At 41.5% G+C, this 22,931-nt stretch overlaps 1 protein-coding gene across 11 annotated transcripts in view; it reads left to right on the top strand.

Moving 5' to 3' along the window:
• LOC138446669 (ATP-binding cassette sub-family C member 4-like) overlaps positions 1-22,931 on the top strand; it is a 217,477-nt gene that overhangs the window by 124,066 nt on the left and 70,480 nt on the right. For 9 of the 11 annotated variants that reach the window (XR_011259500.1, XR_011259501.1, XR_011259499.1 and 6 more), the window contains one exon: positions 8,429-8,579. Coding sequence is in view for 4 of the 11 variants with exons in the window: in XM_069601897.1 (XP_069457998.1) it covers positions 8,429-8,579 (151 nt within the window). In the remaining 7 variants the exon portion in view is untranslated. Of the gene's footprint in view, positions 1-8,428; positions 8,580-8,704; positions 9,094-22,931 lie in introns of all 11 variants that reach the window. The other 2 variants (XR_011259504.1, XR_011259503.1) reach the window with 1 other exon arrangement.

The raw sequence follows: 22,931 nt of genomic DNA, 5'->3' as shown, positions 1-22,931 counted from the left end.
TCCCAGGAATGTGGAAGGAAGAAATAAAATGGGCTTCAAGGAAGGGATATTTATTGTACCCAAGAAATCTTCTGTTTCCTTCTTCAAGAGTGTTGACATTTTGCTTAGATACTATTCTCGCCTTCTACCAACTTCTGTAAAGATTTTGAGAGAGCTGGCAATAAATAAAAGATGCACAAATGTATATGTTTGTGTGTGTGTATATATATATATACACATATACATATACATATGTATATATATACACACACAGAAATATAGATGTAAACCCATATATTGTATGCATATGTTTGAATAATATAATATTCAATCCTCTGTGAGACTGGATATAGTATGATCTGGAAGTAGAAAAAAAAATCTTAGAGAAAGTCTATTTGAATTGCTACAGAATTTAGAGGCATGAAATCTGAAGGATTTAACCTAAGCTAGGGAGCTTTTGAGAACAAGTTACCAGTTTATAATGGGTATTCAGGGAAAAAGCATTGGCACAGCTCCCTTCATTTTGATCTTACCTCTGCTTCCCAGGTTATCTGCCAGGCTGGGTTAGTCATTAAAGGCTTTAAATTATATAGAAAAACAGATTACTGAAATGGTGAATATTGTCCAATCAAATAATGTGAATCTGCTAAAAAACTGTAATTTGGGTTTTTTTCCTAATTGAAATTTCAGCAGATTTTTTCCCTGACAACCACTGATAACACCCCGAGTGACTTTACTTAAGCTCAGATGTGGAAGGAGCTGGAAGGACCCCTCTCCATGAATATGAAGGTTGTAGAAGGGTCAAATGCACAGTTAAACTAGTAGTTGTTAAGAAATTGTTCATCTGTAGGTCTAATAGAAGAGAGAACAGACAGCCCTGTATTTCCCCATTTATGATTAGAATAGAGGAAAACAGCAGAATGGGAAAGACTAGAGATCTCCTCAAGAAAATTAGAGCCACCAAGGGAACATTTCATGCAAAAATGGGCTCAACAAAGGACAGAAATGGTATGGACCTAACAGAAGCAGAAGATATTAAGAAGAGGTGGCAAGAATACACAGAAAAACTATACAAAAAAGATCTTCACGATCAGGATAATCACAATGGTGTGATCACTCACCTAGAGCCAGACATCTTGGAATGTGAAGTCAAGTGGGCCTTAGAAAGTATCACTATGAACAAAGCTAGTGGAGGTGATGGAATTCCAGTCGAGCTATTTCACATCCTGAAAGATGATGCTGTGAAAGTGCTACACTCAATATGCCAGCAAATTTGGAAAACCTAGTGGCCACAAGACTGGAAAAGGTCAGTTTTCATTCCAATTCCAAAGAAAGGCAATGCCAAAGAATGCTCAAACTACCACACAATTGCACTCATCTCACATGCTAGTAAAGTAATGCTCAAAATTCTCCAAGCCAGGCTTCAGCAATACGTGAACTGTGAACTTCCTGATGTTCAAGCTGGTTTTAGAAAAGGTAGAGGAACCAGAGATCAAATTGCCAACATCCGCTGGATCATGGAAAAAGCAAGAGAGTTCCAGAAAAACATCTATTTCTGCTTTCTTGACTATGCCAAAGCCTTTGACTGTGTGGATCACCATAAACTGTGGAAAATTCTGAAAGAGATGGGAATACCAGACCACCTGACCTGCCTCTTGAGAAACCTATATGCAGGTCAGGAAGCAATAGTTAGAATGGGACATGGAACAACAGACTGGTTCCAAATAGGAAAAGGAGTACGTCAAGGCTGTATATTGTCACCCTGCTTATTTAACTTATATGCAGAGTGCATCATGAGAAACGCTGGGCTGGATGAGGCACAAGCTGGAATCAAGATTGCCGGGAGAAATATCAATAACCTCAGATACACAGATGACACCACCCTTATGGAAGAAAGTGAAGAGGAACTAAAAAGCCTCTTAATGAACGTGAAAGTGGAGAGTGAAAAATTTGACTTAAAGCTCAACATTCAGAAAACGAAGATCATTGCCTCTGGTCCTATCACTTCATGGGAAATAGATGGGGAAACAGTGGAAACTGTCAGACTCTATTATTTTGGGCTTCAAAATCACTGCAGATGGTGACTGCAGCCATGAAATTAAAAGACGCTTACTCCTTGGAAAGTTATAACCAACCTAGATAGCACATTCAAAAGCAGAGACATTACTTTGCCAACAAAGGTCTGTCTAGTCAAGGCTATGGTTTTTCCAGTGGTCATGTATGGATGTGAGAGTTGGACTGTGAAGAAAGCTGAGCGCCGAAGAATTGATGCTTTTGAACCGTGGTGTTGGAGAAGACTGTTGAGAGTCCCTAGGACTGCAAGGAGATCCAACCAGTCCATTCTGAAGGAGATCAGCCCTAGGAATTCTTTGGAGGGAATGATGCTGAAGCTGAAACTCTAGTACTTTGGCCACCTCATGCGAAGAGTTGAATCATTGGAAAAGACTCTGATGCTGTGAGGGATTGGTCAGGAGGAGAAGGGGACGACTGAGGATGAGCTGGCTGGATGGCATCACTGACTCAATGGACATGAGTCTGAGTGAACTCCGGGAGATGGTGATGGAGAGGGAGGCCTGGCGTGCTGCGATACATGGGGTCGCAAAGAGTTGGACACGACTGAGTGACTGAACTGAACTGACTGATGATTAGAATTTATTCTTTAAAAATTCCATCCTCTTCACTTTTTTTATATTGATACCATGACACAGATGAGAGAAACAGGAAAAACACATGGGTCTCCAGATAGTGCAGTTTGGTTCACAAGGGTTCTTGGCCACAGAGTCACAATTCTGGACATTTCCTCCTCTTTCCAGGCTCCTCTTCCTTCAGTGGTGGCTCTGGAATTCCATGAGTACAAACCATTCCTGGCTTTCTCCATGACCTGCAATACCTTGGGAAAACTTAGGATACCACTTGCCCTCCCAACTTCATGTCCTATCTAGATAGAAATGATAGTACTTACTTTGCTCATTCACAAGGTAGTTGTGAGGATCCTCTGAGAAAGCTGATCAGGAAGAGCTGTAAAATGATAAACCCCAAATCTCTGTGATACAGGCATTACCCACCAACCCATCCCTTAGAGATGCACCAGGGCCAGCGACCCTGGGTGACAAGGTGAGGAGGCCCTGGGCTGGTGAGCATGGGATTCAGGTGCTGGTGCTGAGAGGACTCAGAACAACCAGTGTTAACTCAGACAAGCATCTCAACCTTCTTATTCCAGCTCCTTTTTGGTCAAAATTTCTATCAACTGTGATTCTGACAGAATGTGGTCCACTGGAGAAGGGAATGGCAAACCACTTCAGTATTCTTGCCTTGAGAACCCCATGAAAAGTATGAAAAGGCAAAAAGATAGGACAGTAAAATATGAACTCCCCAGGTTGGTAGGTGCCCAATATGCTACTAGAGATCAGTGGAGAAATAACTCCAGAAAGAATGAAGGGATGGAGCCACAGCAAAAACAACACCCAGTTGGGGATGGGACTGGTGAAAGAAGCAAGGTTCAATGCTGTAAAGAGCAGTATTGCAGAGGAACCTGGAATGTTATGTCCATGAATCAAGTAAATCAGAAGTAGTCAAACAGGATATGAAAAGAGTGCACATATACATTCTAGGAATCAGGGAACTAAGATGGACTGGAATGGGTGAATTTAACTCAGATGACCATTAGATCTACTAATGTGGGCAGGAATCCCTTAGAAGAAATGGAGTAGCCATCATAGTCAACAAAAGAGTCCAAAATGCAGTCTCAAAAATGACAGAATGATCTCCGTTCATTTCCAAGGCAAACTATTCAATAATCCAAGTAATCCAAGTCTATGCCCTGACCAGTAATGCTGAAGAAGCTGAAGTTGAACAGTTCTATGAAGACCTACAAGACTTACTAGAACTAACGCCCTAAAAAGATGTCCTTTTCATTATAGGGGACTGGAATCAAGAGTAGAAAGTCAAGAAACACCTGGAGTAACAGGTATATTTGGCCTTAGAGTACAGAATGAAGCAGGGCAAAAGCTAATAGAGTTCTGCCAAGTGTGTTGCTATGAACACGCTGGTCATAGCAAATATCCTCTTCCAATAAAACAAGACTACACATGGACATCATCAGATGGTTGACACCGAAATCAGATTGATTATATTCTTTGTAGCCAAAGATGGAGAAGTTCTACACAGTCAGCAAAAACAAGACTGGGAGCTGACTGTGGCTCAGATCATGAATTGCCAAATTCAGACTGAAATTGAAGAAAGTGGAGATAACCACTAGACCATTCAGGTATGACCTAAATCAAATCCCTTATGATTATACCATGGTAGTGAGAAATAGATTTAAGGGACTAGATCTAATAGACAGAGTACCTGATGAACTATGGACGGAGGTTCGTGACATTGTTCAGGAGACAGGGATCAAGACCATCCCCAAGAAAAACAAATGCAAAAAATAAAAATGGTTATCTGAGGAGACCTTACAAATAGCTGTGAAAAGAAGGGAAGTGAAAAGTAAAGAAGAGAAAGAAAGATATACCCATTTGAATGTGGAGTTCCAAAGAATAGCAAGGAGAGATAAGAAAGCTTTCCTCAGTGATGAATGCAAAGAAATAGAGGGAATAAATAGAATGTGAAAGACTAGAGATCTCTTCAAGAAAATTAGAGATACCAAGGGAACATTTCATGCAAAAATGGGCTCAATAAAGGACAGAAATGGTAGTGACCTAACAGAAGCAGAAGATATTAAGAAGAGGTGGGAAGAATACACAGAACTGTACAAAAAAGATCTTCATACCCAGATAATCACAATGGTGTGATCACTCAGCTAGAGCCAGACATCCTGGAATGTACAGTCAAGTGGGCCTTAGAAAGCATCACTACAAACAAAGCTAGTGGAGGTGATGGAATTCCAGTCGAGCTATTTCAAATCCTGAAAGGTGATGCTGTGAAAGTGCTACACTCAATATGCCAGCAAATTTGGAAAACTCAGCAGTGGCCACAGGACTGGAAAGGGTCAGTTTTCATTCCAATCCCAAAGAGAGGCAATGCCAAAGAATGTTCAAACTACCACACAGTTGCACTCATCTCACATGCTAGTAAAGTAATGCTCAAAATTTCCAAGCCAGGCTTCAACAGTAAATGAACCATAAACTTCCAGATGTTCAAGCTGGTTTTAGAAAAGGCAGAGGAACCAGACATCAAATTGCCAACATCTTTTGGATCATCAAAAAAGCAAGAGAGTTCCAGAAAAACATCTACTTCTTCTTTATTGACTATGCCAAAGACTTTAACTGTATGGATCACAACAAAGTGTGGAAAATTCTTCAAGAGATGGGAATACCAGACCACCTGACCTGCCTCCTGAGAAATCTGTATGCAGGTCACAATGCAACATTTAGGACTGGGCATGGAACAACCGACTGGTTCCAAATGGGGAAAGGAGTATGTCAAGGCTGTACATTGTTATCCTGCTTATTTAACTTATATGCAAAGTACATAATGCGAAATGCTAGACTGCGTGAAGCACAAGCTGGAATCAAGATTGCCAGGAGAAATATCAAGAAGCTTAGATATACAGATGACACCACCCTTATGGCAGAAAGCAAAGAAGAACTAAAGACTTCTTGATGACATTGAAAAAGAAGAGTGAAAACATTGGCTTAAAGCGCAACATTCAGAAAACTAAGATCATGGCATCCAGTCCCATCACTTCATGGCCCGTAGATGGGGAAACAATGGAAACAGTGACAGGCTTTATTTTCTTGGGCTCCAAAGTCACTGCAGATCGTGACTGTGGCCATGAAATTAAAAGATGCTTGCTCCTTGGAAGAAAAGCTATGACCCACCTAGACAGCATATTAAAAAGCAGAGACATGTCTATTTAGTCCTTTGGCCCATTTTTTGATTGGGTCATTTATTTTTCTGGAATTGAGCTGCAGGAGTTGCTTGTATATTTTTGAGATTAGTTGTTTGTCAGTTGCTTCATTTGCTATTATTTTCTCCCATTCTGAAGGCTGTCTTTTCACCTTGCTTATAGTTACCTTTGTTGTGCAGAAGCCTTTAAGTTTAATTAGGTCCCATTTGTTTATTTTTGCTTTTATTTCCAATATTCTGGGAGGGGTCATATAGGATTCTGCTGTGATTTATATTGGAGAGTGTTTTGCCTATGTTCTCCTCTAAGAGTTTTATAGTTTCTGGTCTTACGTTTAGACATACAGATGGCTAACAAACACATGTAAAGATGCTCAACTCATTATCAGAGAAATGCAAATCAAAATCACAATGAGGTACCATTTCACACCAGTCAGAATGGCTGCGATCCAAAAGTCTACAAGCAATAAATGCTGGAGAGGGTGTGGAGAATAGGGAACCCTCTTACACTGTTGGTTGGAAGGCAAACTAGTACAGCCACTATGGAGAACAGTGTGGAAATTCCTTAAAAAGCTGGAAATAGAACTGCCTTATGACCCAGCAATCCCAGTGCTGTGCATACACACCGAAGAAACCAGAATTGAAAGAGACACATGTACCCCAATGTTCATCACAGCACTGTTTACATTAGCCAGGACCTGGAAGCAACCTAGATGTACATCAGCAGATGAATGGATAAGAAAGCTATGGTACTTATACACAATGGAGTATTACTCAGCCATTATAAAGAATACATTTGAATCAGTTCTAATGAAGTGGATGAAACTGGAACCTATTATACAGAGTGAAGCAAGCCAGAAAGAAAAACACCAATACAGTATACTAATGCATATATGTGGAATTTAGAAAGATGGTAATGATAACCCTCTATGTGAGATAGCAAAAGAGACACAGATGTATAGAACAGTCTTTTGGACTCTGTGGGAGATGGCGAGGGTGGGATGATTTGGGAGAGTGGCATTGAAAGATGTGTAATATCATATATGAAATGAATATCCAGTCCAGGTTTGATGCATGATACTGGATTCTTGGGGCTGGTGCACTGAGACGACCCAGAGGGATGGTACGAGGAAGGAGGAGGGAGGGGGGTTCAGGATGGGGAACATGTGTATACCTGTGGTGGATTCATGTTGATGTATGGTGAAACCAATACGATATTGTAAAGTAATTAACCTCCAATTAAAAAAAGAAAGCAGAGACATCACCAAGGTTCTTCTAGTCAACAACAAAGCTATTGTTTTTCCAATAGTCATGTATGGATGTGAGAGTTGGACTCTAAAGAAAGCTGAGCTTAGAGAATATTCTTGAGAGTCCTTTGGACTGCAAGAAGAGCAAACCAGTCAATCCTAAACAAAATCAATCCTGAATATGCATTGGAAGGACTGATTCTAAAGCTCCAATACTTTGGCCACCTGATGCAAAGAACTGATTCATTGGAAAAAGACCCTGATGCTGGGAAAGATTGAAGGCAGGAGGAGAAGGGGATGATAGGGGATGAGATGGCTGGATGGCATCACCGATTCGATGGACATGAGTTTGAGCAAGCTCCAAGAGTTGGTGATGGACAGGGAAGCCTGGCATGCTGTAGTCCATGGGGTCACAAAGAGTCAGACATGACTGAGTGACTGAACTGAACTGAATTTAATACTTAGACTATGGATATAAAGATGGCTGTATGTTGGCAGTTTAAATGTGTCATAATGGCTCATGACACGGGCCTCCCAGCTCTGTGACTTAGTCTCCATCAAGTTGCTTCTCCTCACCCTGTGCCTCACTCCTCCATTTCTAAAGTTAGATAATACTGTTACTAGAGATTTTACACTGAATTTGTAATTAACCACTTATTTATCCCCGAATGCGTAGCTAAGGCATCTGGATTCCTCATCTGTGATAACTGTTCACTCATCTTTTTAGTAACACCTGCTGACTCCTGATTGGAGAAGGCAATGGCAACCCACTCCAGTACTCTTGCCTGGAAAATCCCATGGGTGGAGGAGCCTGGTAGGCTGCAGTCCATGGGGTCGATACGAGTTGAACACGACTGAGCGACTTCACGTTCACTTTTCACTTTCATGCATTGGAGAAGGCAATGGCAACCCACTCCAGTGTTCTTGCCTGGAGAATCCCAAGGACAGAGGAGCCTGGTGGTCTGCTGTCTATGGGGTCACACAGAGTCGGACACGACTGAAGCGACTTAGCAGCAGTAGCAGCAGCAGCTGACTCCCGATAGTTTGGAAGTGAACTCCTACTCTCTGAACCTCAAATATTCTCATCTGTTAAAACTAGTCATGCCTGCCTTAAAGGATTACTGAGTGTATCACAAGAGCTGATACCTAGAAAGTTCTTATCAAAGTGTTAGCACATGCAACAAATATCATGAGGGCCACCTATGCTTTTATTTCTTTGGAAGGGAAAGCATTCCCTGCTGTTCCAACAAGTTTTTCAAGGAAAGGAGTTTAATCCTAACAGAGCAAATCATTAAAGTTTATCTTTGAAAAGTATCATTGACATGAAGGCCTCTATATTTTTGCTATTTCAGACATTTCTACTAGTGATTGGTGTGGTGGGTGTGATGGTGGCTGCAATTCCTTGGATTGGTATACCTGCAATTCCCCTTGGCATCCTTTTCGTTATTCTTCAGCGATATTTCTTAGAGACGTCACAAGATGTGAAACGCCTGGAATGTACAAGTGAGTACCTGGGCTCTCAGTTTGGGATGACAGTGCATGCTGGCTTCTATTTGTACTGCAATTAACCAGATCCCTGAAGTTCTGCAGACTCTGTCTTGTAAAATTTCTCACTGTGTTAACATTAGGTGATTGAATGTTCTGCCGCTTTGAATCAGTGTGGCCCCTTTGAATCCTTAAAGCAGATGGAGGTGATTGTGGGTCAGCTGCAGTTTGCATTTTAGCACAAAGAGGATGGATGTGAGCACCGCGAGGACACAGACTGTTTCTGTCTTGTTCATGACTTACTTCCTCAAGCTGAGTATCCACTCTATTAATACCATTCTTAAAAGTATTTCATCATGTTGGAACCAATGTAGAAGGAATTAATTAGAAGGAACTAACATAGAGAATTTTTCTTCTTCTGAAGTTACCAGACATGACAATGAAAGGAAAAGATTAGGAAAAGGAAAGGAGACCTCTGGAAATACGTGTCAGAAGTGATATATTTGAAAAATACATTGTTTTACATGTTCAAGTAAGTTGTAATTGTTAAATGTATTGAAAAGATGTGTGTTAATCATCAGTTATGTTGACTTTTTGTGACCCCATGGACTGTAGCCCACTAGGCTCCTCTGTCCATGGATTCTCCAGGCAAGAATACTGGAGTGGGTAGCCATTACCTTCTCCAGAGGATCTTCCTGACCCAGGTGTTGAACCCAGGTCTCCTGCATTGCTGGTGGATTCTTTAATGTCTGAGCCACCAGGGAAGACCTGTTGAAAAGATAAGCCCTGTTATTTTCAGGTTTGTTCTTTATCATTATCAGTATTTGGGGGTGATACCACACTGTTTATGTACCCCTTTCTCAAAACTATTTATATAAATGATGCTGAAAATAATCCCCTGTGAGGACACAGGATAGGAATCTGTTCAGGATGCATTTAGTTGATTACTCCATACACCTTTCTAGTTTTAGAATAATGGGGAACAAGGACTTCCCTGGAAGTCCTGTGGTTAAGACTCTGTGCTTCCACTGTGCGAGCCACCACTTCAGTCCCTGGTTGTGGAACTAGACCCTGCAAGGTCTTGGGTTTGGCTGCAAGGTGCAGCCAAAAAACAAAATAATGGGGAACACATTTTGTGATTAATTATTCTATTCTACAGGTAACCACAGATGATGAAAGAACCAAGTTTATGTTATTCTTAATGCATACATTTCATTAATATTAAAAATAAGGAAAATACATTGTTACATATTTTTTAAGTTATGAAAACAATAGCTAAAAAGTAAGGAGGGAATATGTTTGTAGCAGAGACCTCAAACCTGAATAATTATTACAAATTAATACCAACTTTACTTTCTAGAAACCAAGCCAAGAACAGAAGCATACTGAATCCTATGGTTCTCTGTACCTACTAAATGGAAAAAGTCTCAGTTCATTCATTCAAAGGAGGTCTTTTTTTTTTTTTGGTGTGTGTGTAGCATTTGTGTGTTTTGTTTTTAATAGCAAACACTTGAGGTACTTATCTTTTTTTGTGAAAAGGATAGTGATCATCAGTTTCATAAATTCTATAAAAGAAATGCTCATTCATCAAGAGAAGCAGGTGACCTCCCATGGGGTTTGGTCTTGTGAGGTGTTTCGATGGAGGGGGAACAGTAGAGTCCAGGTGTGTGTGACATTCAGCTGATGACTTGCTAGGATGGTAGGACCAGGGGAGGCAGAAGAGGAAGCAATGAGCTCCATCCAATCTTCTGTGTAGTCAAGGTTTCAGATGTTTTATAGTTTGAGGCCACCCATGAAAGGGAGTCATTCAACAGTTTTGTTGCAAAGCAGGTCTATGGTACATTCAAAGAGGGTTTGTTCCATAAAAAATGTGTGACAGAGATTTTTGCCTGGGGCAAGGGCCATTGCCCATTCATATGAAAGTGGAGAGGAGAGTTTCTCCTGAGGCTTTTGTCAAGAAGCAGTACAGAATTTTCTCAATATTTGATCTGGAGAGTCTGAGGACTTTGGCACCATCACTGTGTAATATTTGGATTTTTTGCACCTAGTAGGCTTCAGTAAGTTAGATAATGAATTTAATCCAGGTACTCCTCCTGCACACCCCAGATAACCACATGTGGTGGCCAGTTGATTAGAACTGTTTATGTTTTCTCTCTAGCTGCTGGTGGTGGTAGTGTTCAGTCCCTAATTCAAGTCCAACTCTTTGAGACCTCATGGTCTGCAGCACACCAGGCTTCTCCATCCTTCACTACCTCCCGGAGTTTGCTCAAACCCATGTCAGCTGAGTTAGTGATGCCATCCAACTATCTCATCCTCTGTCATACACTTCCCCCCCGCCTTCAATCTTTCCCATCGTCAGGATCTTTTCCAATGAGTTGGCTCTTCACATCAGGCAGTCAAAGTACTAGAACTTAAGCTTGAGCGTCAGTTTCTTCCAATGACTCTTTAGGGTTGATTTCCTTTAGGATTGACTGGTTTGATCTCCTTGCAGTCCAAGGGACTCTCAAGAGTATTCTCCAACACCACAGTTCAAAAATATCCGTTCTTCCATGTTAAGATTTCTTTATGGTCCAACTCTCACATCCATATATGACTATTAGAAAAACCATCAGTTCAGTTCAGTTTTGTCGCTCAGTCCTGTCCAACTCTTTGCAACCCTATGGACTGTAGCACACCAGGCCTCCCTGTTCATCACCAACTCCTGGAGTTTACCCAAATTCATGTCCATTGAGTCAGTGATGCCGTCCAACCATCTCACCCTCTGTCATCCCCTTCTCCTCCCACCTTCAATCTTCCCAGCATCAGGGTCTTTTCAAATGAGTCAGTTATTCGCATCAGGTGGCCAAAGTATTGGAGTTTCACCTTCAGCATCAGTCCTTCCAATGAATATTCAGGACTGATTTCCTTTAGGATGGGCTGGTTGGATCTCCTTGCAGTCCAAGGGACTCTCAAGAGTCTTCTCCAACACCACAGTTCAGAAGCATCAATTCTTAAGCACTCAGCTTTCTTTATAGTCGAACTCTTACATCCATACATGACTGCTGGAAAACATATAGCTTTGACTAGATGGACCTTTGTTGGCAAAGTAATGTTTCTTGCCAGGAGCCAGCATGAGGACCTCCGCCCATGGCAAAGGTCAGGAGGAAGGAGGCGCTTACTCATTGGAGGCTTCGGCATACGCAAAGGTGGATCGAGCCTTAGGAAACCCTCTGTTCCCTAGCATCTACCCCCCAAACCAGAGTCTACCTACTTTACTGTTTCATGCTCTCACCTATACCTCTGACTTTATGGGGGGCTGACCCCCATTACCTCTCTCGGAGAAGGAGTTAACTTACAGATCCAAGTCAATAAAAATTCCTGGGCGTGACAGGAGTGTTTCAACTTACGAACTCCGCTGAAGGTTATCTAGCCTGCCTTACAAGTTCGTCTGGCCACATGTGATTGTTTACAGCCCCCGACTGTGAGAGGCATGAGATGTTTTAGACTTACTAAAGGCAGATTCTTTTGGGAAGTTAGAAATTATTAGTATAGTGGGTTGGTTAGGAATTATATTCGTGAAGGGTTTTTCATTTGTTGTGCCAATAATTGCTGCTAATTCCCTGCCCTGGGTGTGACAAGGGTATCTCAGGTTAAACCTCTCTGCTGACAGACAACCTCTCAACCATAAACAGCACAGAGAGTTTGGAGTATTTTGAAAATCTTAATTAGCATAGGGCTTTTTCTCATTGTTGAGTCAGTGATTGCCACCAGGCCTCCGTGTCCTTAGGCACCTGGGAATATATTAATGTATTTAGAATATAGAAAAGGAAATATAGTAGTTTTTGATGTTAGCAATACTAGACTTTTTGAGTTAATGAATTTTCACTTTTGTTATAGATCACTGTACTTTGTTATAAATCATTGTGCCCTTGCTATGCAAAAATGTAACTTTATCACTATCTTAAGACTAAATAGATCTTAAGGGGAACATTGGTGAAGGGTTTTCATTTGTCGGGCTGATGTTTGCTGCTAAATCTCCATATTCCCTGTTGGGAAAGACTAGAGATCTCTTCAAGAAAATTAGAGATACCAAGGGAACATTTCATGCAAAGGTGGGCTCGATAAAGGACAGAAATGGTATGGACCTAACAGAAGCAGAAGATATTAAGAAGAGGTGGCAAAAATACACAGAAGAACTGTACAAAAAAGATCTTCACGACCCAGATAGTCATGATGATGTGATCACTAATCTAGAGCCAGACATCTTGGAATGTGAAGTCAAGTGGGCGTTAGGAAGCATCACTACAAGCAAAGCTAGTGGAGGTGATGGAATTCCAATTGAGCTGTTTCAAATCCTGAAAGATGATGCTCTGAAAGTGCTACACTCAATATGCCAGCAAATTTGGAAAACTCAGCAGTGGCCACAGGACTGGAAAAAGTCAGTTTTCATTCCAATCCCAAAGAAAGGCAATGCCAAAGAATGCTCAAACTACCACACAATTGCACTCATCTCATATGCTAGTAAAGTAATGCTCAAAATTGTCCAAGCCAGGCTTCAGCAATACGTGAACCGTGGACTCCCTGACGTTCCATCTGGTTTTAGAAAAGGCAGAGGAACCAGAGATCAAATTGCCAACATCCACTGGATCATGGAAAAAGCAAGAGAGTTCCAGAAAAACATCTATTTCTGCTTCATTGACTATGCCAAAGCCTTTGACTGTGTGGATCACAATAAACTGTGGAAAATTCTGAAAGAGATGGGAATACCAGACCACCTGACCTGCCTCTTGAGAAATCTGTATGCAGGTCAGGAAGCAACACTTAGAACTGGACATGGAACAACAGGCTGGTTCCAAATAGGAAAAGTAGTATGTCAAGGCTGTATATTGTCACCCTGCTTATTTAACTTACATGCAGAGTACATCATGAGAAATGCTGGACTGGAGGAAACACAAGCTGGAATCAAGATTGCCAGGAGAAATATCAATAACCTCAGATATGCAGATGACACCACCCTTATGGCAGAAAGTGAAGAGGAGCTAAAAAGCCTTTTGATGAAAGTGAAAGAGGAGAGTGAAAAAGTTGGCCTAAAGCTCAACATTCAGAAAACAAAGATCATGGCATCCGGTCCCATCACTTCATGGGAAATAGATGGGGAAACAGTGGAAACAGTGTCAGACTTTATTTTTTTGGGCTCCAGAATCACTGCAGATGGTGACTGCAGCCATGAAATTAAAAGACGCTTACTCATTGGGAGAAAAGTTATGACCAACCTAGATAACATATTCAAAAGCAGAGACATTACTTTGCTGACTGAGGTCCGTCTAGACAAGGCTATGGTTTTTCCAGTGCCGATGTATGGATGTGAGAGTTGGACTGTGAAGAAGGCTGAGTGCCAAAGAATTTTGAACTGTGGTGTTGGAGAAGACTCTTGAGAGTCCCTTGGACTGCAAGGAGATCCAACCAGTCCATTCTGAAGGAGATCAGTCCTGGGATTTCTTTGGAAGGAATGATGCTAAAGCTGAAACTCCAGTACTTTGTCCACCTCATGCGAAGAGTTGACTCATTGGAAAATACTCTGATGCTGTGAGGGATTGGGGGCAGGAGGAGAAGGGGACAACTGAGGATGAGATGGCTGGATGGCATCATGGACTCGATGGATGTGAGTCTGAGTGAACTCCGGGAGATGGTGATGAACAGAGAGGCCTGGTGTGCTGCTATTCATGGGGTCGCAAAGAGCCGGACACGACTGAGCGACTGAACTGAACTGATAAGGAATATAACTAGCATATAGGAGAAATAAGTATTAACCTTTAAGATTAATCATTTAACCTTAGGCTAAATAAATTCCTTTCTTAGCTGTAACCACTACACCCTCACCCTATAGGAATGCAACTTTATCTGGTACCTTCAGAGGGTGGCGCCTGGTTTAAGAAAAAACACCCTTGGAAAAAATAAGTTTTTTGGTTACCTGAAAGAAGGGATCATAAAATGTCCGCAGGCCTCACGGCCAGAAGGTGATGTAAAACCCCTAAGACCTTTTTCTTTTATACATTTATGTGAAGCACCTGATTTTGATAAAGGTCAGAACTGCTGACCCCCGCGTGACTTTAAAATTTCCATTTGTCTCTATGTGTAACAAAGGTAATATAAGCAAACCTAAAAAATAAAGAAATCGGATCAGTTTCTGGAAAGACTGGTTCCCCCGTGTCATTCTTTCTCACTCCCCGTTTTTCTGGCTGAATTCCCATCTGGAGCGTGGGTGCTCGCCATGTCTACTTACTTGCCCCTGCTTTTAAGTTCCACGCAAGAAGGAGCCCAAGGAGGGGGACCTTCCGATATTCAAGTGGCACCAGTGGCCCAACGTAGATGGTGCAAATTCCTTGTCTTGGAATTTTATTGGTATCCCACATAAACCAAGTTATTCACCCTCTTTTTCTCCACTAATATTTCCTACTACACTATCCATTTCCAATCTCTCTATATATCTGTAATTAAATAAGTTTTTTCCTAGGAGAATGACTCCGTCCCCACTTTGAATTACCCTGGATCCACCGGGGCTGGACCCCGGCAGTCTCTATTTTTTAATATGCTGTCTAAGCTGGTCATAGCTTTTCTTCCAATGAGTAAGCGTCTTTTAATTTCATGGCTGCAGTCACCATCTGCAGTGATTTTGGAGCCCAGAAAAATAAAGTCAGCCACTGTTTACACTGCTTCTCCATCTATTTGCCGTGAAGTTATGGGACTGGATGCCATGATCTTTTTTTTCTGAATGTTGAGCTTTAAGCCAACTTTTCACTTTCCTCTTTCACTTTCATCAAGAGGCTCTTTAGTTTTTCACTTTCTGCCATAAGGGTGGTGTCATCTGCATATCTGAGGTTATTGATATTTCTCCTGGCAATCTTGACTCCAGCTTGTGCTTCATCCAGCCCAGAATTTCACATGATGTACTCTGCCTGTAAGTTAAATAAGCAGGGTGGCAATATGCAGCCTTGATGTACTCCTTTCCCTATTTGGAACCAGTTTGTTGTTCCATGTCCAGTTCTAACTGTTGCTTCCTGACTTGCATACAGATTTCTCAAGAGACAGGACAGGTGGTCTGGTATTCCCATCTCTCTTAGAATTTTCAACAGTTTGTTGTGATCCACAGAGTCAAAGGCTTTGGCATAGTCAATAAAGCATAAATAGATATTTTTTCTGGAACTCTCTTGCTTTTTTGATGATCCAGTGTATGTTGGCAATTTGATCTCTGGTTCCTCTACGTTTTCTAAATCCATCTTGAACATCTGGAAGTTCATGGTTCACGTACTGTTGAAGCCTGGCTTAGAGAATTTTGAGCATTACTTTTCCAGTGTGTGAGATTAGTCCAATTTTGTGGCAGCGTTCTTTGGCATTTCCTTTCTTTGGGATTGGAATGAAAACTGACCTTTTCCAGTCCTGTGGTCACTGTTGAGTCTTCCAATTTTGCTGGCATATTGAGTGCAGCACTTATATAGCATCATCTTTTAGGATTTGAAATAGCTCAGCTGGAATTCCATTACCTGCACAAGGTTTGTTTGTAGTGACGTTTCCTAAGTCCCAATTGACTTCATATTCCAGGATGTCTGGCTCTAGGTTTTTGATCACACCATAGTGGTTAACCAAGTCATGAATATCTTTTTGTATAGTTCTTCTGTGTATTTTTGCCCCCTCTTCCTAATGTATTCTTCTTCTGTTAGGTTCATACCATTTCTGTCCTTTATTGTGGCCAACTTTACATGAACTTTTCCTTTGTGATCTCTCATTTTCTTGAAGAAATCTCTAGTCTTTCTTATCTGTTGTTTTCCTCTATTTCTTTGCATTGATTACTGAGGAAGGCTTTCTTATCTCACCTTGACATTCTTTAGAACTCTGCATTGAAATGGGTATATCTTTCATTTTCTCCTTTGCCTTTAGATTCTCTTCTTTTCTCAGATATTTGTAAGGCCTCCTCAGACAACCACTTTGTTTTTTCACGTCTCTTTTTCTCAGGGATAGTTTTGATCACCACCTCCTGTACAATGTCATGAACCTCTGTCCATAGTTCTTCAGGCACTCTGTCTATCTGATCTAATCCCTTGAATCTATTTCTCACTTCTGCTGTATAATCATAAGGGATTTGATTTAGGTTGATTTAGGTTATACCTGAATGGTCTAGTGGTTTTCCCTACTTTCTTCAATTTAAGTGTGATTTTTGCAATAAGGAGTTCATGATCTGAGCCACAGTCAACTCCCAGTCTTGTTTTTGCTCACTGTATAGAGCTTCTGCATCTTTGGCTGCCAATAATATAATCAATCTTATTTCAGTGTTGACCATCTTGTGATGTCTATGTATAGAGTCTTCACTTGTGTTGTTGGAAGAGGGTGTTTGCTATGACCAGTGTGTTCTCTTAGCAAACCTCTGTTAGCCTTTGCTCTGTTTCATTTTGTACTCCAAGGTCAAACTGTTAGTCCAGGTATCTCTTGACTTCCTGCTTTTACATTCCAGTCCCCTATGATGAAAATGACTGTGTGTGTGTGTGTGTGTGTGTGTGTGTGTGTGTGTTAATTCAGGAATGTGTTGTAGGTCTTCATAGAGCCATTCAACTTCAGCTTCCTTGGCATTAGTGGTTGGGGCTTAAGTTTGGATTATCATGATATTGAATGGTTTGCTTTGGAAATGAATGGAGATCATTCTCTTATTTTTGAGATTGCATTCAAGTACTGCATTTTGGACTCTTGTTGACTACGAGTGCTACTCCATTTCTTTTTTTTAAATTTTTTACTGGTATAGTTTATGTAAAGGATGGGATATTTTCCACTTTCACCATTCTGTGGTACTTTTTTCTTGATATGCCCAAGTGCTGGAAATTTGCTAAAATATGTTTTATTTATTTATTTATTTTTAAATTTTATTTTTTAAAATTTTATTTTTACTTTATTTTACTTTACAATACTGTATTGGTTTTGCCATACATTGACATGAATCCACCACGGGTGTATACGAGCTCCCAATCCTGAATCCCCCCTCCCACCTACCACCCCATATCATCTCTCTGGATCATCCCCATGCACCAGCCCCAAGCATCCTGTATCCTGTATCGAACATAGACTGGCATTTCGTTTCTTCAATGCCATTCTCCCAAATCATCCCACCCTCTCCCTCTCTCTCAGAGTCCAAAAGTCCGTTCTATACATCTGTGTCTCTTTTGCTGTCTTGCATACAGGGTCATCATTACCATCTTTCTAAATTCCATATATATGTGTTAGTATACTGTATTGGTGTTTTTCTTTCTGGCTTACTTCACTCTGTATAATCGGCTCCAGTTTCATCCATCTCATTAGAACTGATTCAAATGTATTCTTTTTAATGGCTGAGTAATACTCCATTGTGTATATGTACCATAGCTTTCTTATCCATTCATCTGCTGATGGACATCTAGGTTGTTTCCATGTCCTGGCTATTATAAACAGTGCTGCGATGAACATTGGAGTACATGTGTCTCTTTCAATTCTGGTTTCCTGGGTGTGTATGCCCAGCAGTGGGATTGCTGGGTCATAAGGCAGTTCTAGTTGCAATTTTTTAAGGAATCGCCACACTGTTTTCCATAGTGGTTGTACTAGTTTGCCTTCCCACCAACAGTGTAAGAGGGTTCCCTTTTCTCCACACCCTCTCCATCATTTATTGCTTGTAGGCTTTTGGATCGCAGCCATTCTGACTGGTGTGAAATGGTACCTCATTGCGGTCTTGATTTGCATTTCTCTGATAATGAGTGACGTTGAGCATCTTTTCATGTGTTTGTTAGCCATCCGTATGTCTTCTTTGGAGAAATGTCTATTTAGTTCTTTGGCCCATTTTTTGATTGGGTCGTTTATTTTTCTGGAGTTGAGCTGCATAAGTTGCTTGTATATTTTTGAGATTAGTTGTTTGTCAGTTGCTTCATTTGCTATTGTTTTCTCCCATTCCAAAGGCTGTCTTTTCATCTTGCTTATATTTTCCTTTGTTGTGCAGAAGCTTTTAATTTTAATTAGATCCCATTTGTTTATTTTTGCTTTTATTTCCAGTATTCTGGGAGGTGGATCATAGAGGATCCTGCTGTGATTTATGTCGGAGAGTGTTTTGCCTATGTTCTCCTCTAGGAGTTTTATAGTTTCTGGCCTTACGTTTACATCTTTAATCCATTTTGAGTTTATTTTTGTGTGTGGTGTTAGAAAGTGATCTAGTTTCATTCTTTTACAAGTGGTTGACCAGTTTTCCCAGCACCACTTTTAAAGAGATTGTCTTTACTCCATTGTATATTCTTGCCTCCTCTGTTGAAGATAAGGTGTCCATAGGTGCATGGGGTTTATCTCTGGGCTTTCTATTTTGTTCCATTGATCTATATTTCTGTCTTTGTGCCAGTACCATACTGTCTTAATGACTGTGGCTTTGACTCCATTTCTTCTAATGGATTCTTTCCCACAGTAGTAGATATAATGGTCATTTAATTAAATTCTCCCATTCCCATCCATTTTAGTTCATTGATTCTAAAAATGCCAATGTTCATTCTTGCCATCCATCACCTATTTGACCACTTCCAATGTACCTTGATTAATGGACCCAACATTCTAGGTTCCTATGCAATATTGTTCTTTATATCATCGGACTTTTTCTCACCACCAGACACATCTACAACTAGGCATTGTCTCTGCTTTTGCTTAGCCTCTTCATTCCTTCTGGAGATATTTCTCTGCTCTTCTCCAATAGCATATTGGGCACCTACCGACCTATAGGGTAGGTCTGTGCTGTAAATAATAACACTGCTGCTTCCTCTAAATAGTAACTAAGAGTGTATCTTAGGGCTTCCCAGTTGTCTCATTGATAAAGAATCCACCTGTCAATGTAGGACACACAGGAGACAGGTTCAGTCCCTGGGTTGGGAAGATCCCCTGGAGGAGGACAGGGCAATCCACTCCAGTATTCTTGCCTGGATAACCCTAGGGACAGAGGAGTGTGGCAGACTACAGTCCATGGGGTCTCAAAGAGTCAGACAACTGAGAAAGCAAGAGTGTATCTTAAAGGTCACTGCTGTAGCCACCAACAAAAGGAAGGACACCTGACTGGTGTGCCCAGAAGGCATAAGCCTGCTTCATATGAAGCAGGTTTCAGATGTACTCCAAGGACTACTGATGTCCTGACATTTATTTTCAGGTGCTATGGCCTAACTGCCCCTGGAAACTTATGCTGACATTTTTATCTGATGACATATTGGCATCTGATTATTATGGGACTTTGGGGGCACAGTTTTGGAAAAGTGAGCATAGCAATGGTCAATCATGGACAAGTAGATAAAACCAGGATGGAATTTGCTTTCCTTTCTCTAGTCAACTTTTTGCATTTGCCAATGCCTCAATGATGAAGCCATATCCAAGTTCTATCTGAAAGATGCTGGGATCAACTAGCAGTGTCTGCCATGGCCATTGTTAGGGGAGAGTTAGCACATGTGTCAGGCATATTAGGTTCATGGATCCTAATACCATGGATCATCAAGTCTGCTATTTTAAGGGGTTCTCATGCCAGATTCCCAGGGACATTGTTCAACATAAGGTAATTAATGGGGCTTCCCAGCTGGAGCTAGTGGTAAATGCAGGGGATGTCAGAGATGTGGGTTCAATCCCTGGGTTGGGAAGATCTAGGTATTCTTCCCCAGAGAATTCCATGGACAGAGGAGCCTGGTGGGCTACAGTCCATGGCATTGCAAAGAGCTGGACATGACAGAAGCGACTGAGCACAAGGTGATTATTAAGATTAATAAGATATTGCATATCTTATTAAAATATGCAATAATGCTAAGACTGTTGGATATTAGCTGAGTAAGATTTGGTGGTTTTCTGAACACAAATAACAAAGTCTGGAGAAAAATGCACATCATCACACACAGGCATCCTTAACCTTGATTATTCTCCCTCTGAGACACTGCAGCTGTGATTAAAAGCACAACCTTGGGAATAAGATAGTGTGGGTCTCATGCCCAGGTCTAGCAGTTAGGTGGGTTAATATAGTTAATAACTGGGCAGTCAGTGCTCTTAATCCCTTAGTCTCTGGGGATCTCAAGAGGATTTCTTGAGTAGATTCTTGTAAAATGCCTGCTGGCCACTACCAAAGGCATTAGAACCTTGAATAAGAGGCAATTGAGAACTTATTCACAACTAGCAGGTCTCACATAGCTTGAATAATAACCTGCATCAGGGCTATCAGCCCAAGGGTCCCCCTTCCAAGGAAGATCTGCACCCCACACTTGTGGGGTGTGTCCCCAAATGTCCTCAGGGTTATGGGAAACACAGCTGTCAGTCCTGTGAACTATAGGTTTACACGTCTGTGACTGTGGGCTGATGCTATGGCTGTGACATAGTCTGCTTCAGGATAGCGAGCTCAGTGCTTGTGGCAAAAAGATGCTACTTTGGGCAACATAACAACAGAGCCTTGACATCCCCTCTCCCCCTGTACTATTTAACTTTTTGGCAGACCTTCCAGTTCACTCATGCTGGCATTCTGCTTAGCCCTAAGTGAGATTTGAAAGAAACAGGATAGATTTTCATGGGTCCAGATTCCCTTGGCCTATAACTCTTGGCTTTGAGGTGAAGTAGGTGATGGGATGTTTGGGTTCCCTGGTTTTCCAGGCTGAGATAATACCTGACTTCTAAAGTTGACCCCACCTTCCATCCCTGCTGGAGAGAATCAGCTGCACTTTGGTCTCCTGACAGGGAAGCAGATGAGGGAGGCCACACTGAAGAGTTCACTCCAGGACTCTCCCTGGGGGAACCTCCACGTCTGCTTCCTGCTCGGAAGCCCTGTCTGTGATGAACAGTGTTGATGTCGCTCTCTGTGGAGTGGAAATGGGAGCCTGGTTCTAGTGAGTTTTCTCCACTTTCTGGAGCTGGGTTTTCAGATCCTCCTGACAGGGTGATGGGCCCCAGAATTCACCTGTATCATCCCTGTGAGCACCCAGTGTCCAGCCTGGCTGAGTTCTGGGGGTGGTTGGGACATCTGTAGGGATGCAGAAAAGACCTGAGCAGATCTCCCAGAATTTCTTATTTGGAGCTTGAGCTCAATCTGAGTTTATGTTGCTCTTACAACACAAAGTTATAGGCAGCTAAAAAGTTACTCAATAGAGTGAAGAGAGAGAGCAGTGTGGATGCTGAAATGAGATCACAGGTACCCAACTGGATGATCAAAAGCATCACTGAATCACTTTCAACTCTGTGCCTAAATGAAGTAAAAAGGGGAAAGGTTAGAACGTGTCACTGTTCAGAGAAGGGTTTTTCCTTAAAGCAATATTACAGCTGGCAGTCCCTAACAGTTAGGTTCCTGGTCAGATGTCCCAGGCAGGAAAGAGTCCCACTCAGGGCTGAGTGGATGGTCACCTGGCCCCTAGCCCAGGCTGTCCTCCCCTAGCCCAGGGCTTTCCACCCTCTCTGAGCCCCAGTGACTTACAAGAGGAAGCCAGCTCCTTCCTTCCATCTTTTTTTTTTAAAATTAATTAATTTATTTTAATTGGAGGCTAATTACTTTACAATACTGTAGTGTTTTTTGCCATACATTGATATGAATCAGCCAAGGGTGTACATGTGCTCCCCATCCTGAACCCCCCTCCTTCCCCATCCCACCCCTCAGGGTCGTCCCAGTACACTGGACGTGAGCACCCTGTCTCATGCATTGAATGTGGACTGGCGATCTATTTCACATGTGGTAATATACACATTTCAATACTATTCTCTCAAATCATCCCACCCTTGCCTTCTCCCACAGAGTCCAAAGTCTGTTCTTTACATCTTTTGTTGTCTCGCATATAGTATCATTGTAACCATCTTTCTTAATTCCACATATATGCATTAATATACTGTATTGGTGTTTTTCTTCCTGGCTTATTCCACTCTGTATAACAGGCTCCAGTTTCATCCACCTCATTAGAACTGATTCAAATGTATTCTTTTTAATAGCTGAGTAATATTCCATTTTGTATATGTACCACACTTTCTTATCCATTCATCCACCGATGGACATATAGGTTGCTTCCATGTGCTAGCTATTGTAAACAGTGCTGCAGTGAACATTGGGGTACATGTGTCTTTTTCAGTTCTGATTTCCTCAGTATGTATTCCTAGCAGTGGGATTGCTGAGTCATATGGCAGTTCTATTTGAAGTTTTTAAAGGAATCTCCACACTGTTCTTCATAGTGACTATACTAGTTTGTATTCCCACCCAGAGTGTAAGAGGGTTCCCTTTTCTCTGCACCCTCTCCAGCATTTATTGTTTGTAGACTTTTGGATAGTAGCCATTCTGACTGGCATGAGATGGTACCTTGTTATGCTTTTGATTTGCAATTCTCTGATAGTGAGTGATGTTGAGAGTCT

Source organism: Ovis canadensis, chromosome 10 (assembly GCF_042477335.2).
Source record: "Ovis canadensis isolate MfBH-ARS-UI-01 breed Bighorn chromosome 10, ARS-UI_OviCan_v2, whole genome shotgun sequence".
NCBI classification, from domain to species: domain Eukaryota; kingdom Metazoa; phylum Chordata; class Mammalia; order Artiodactyla; family Bovidae; genus Ovis; species Ovis canadensis.
This window is presented reverse-complemented; position numbering and strand designations above follow the sequence as displayed.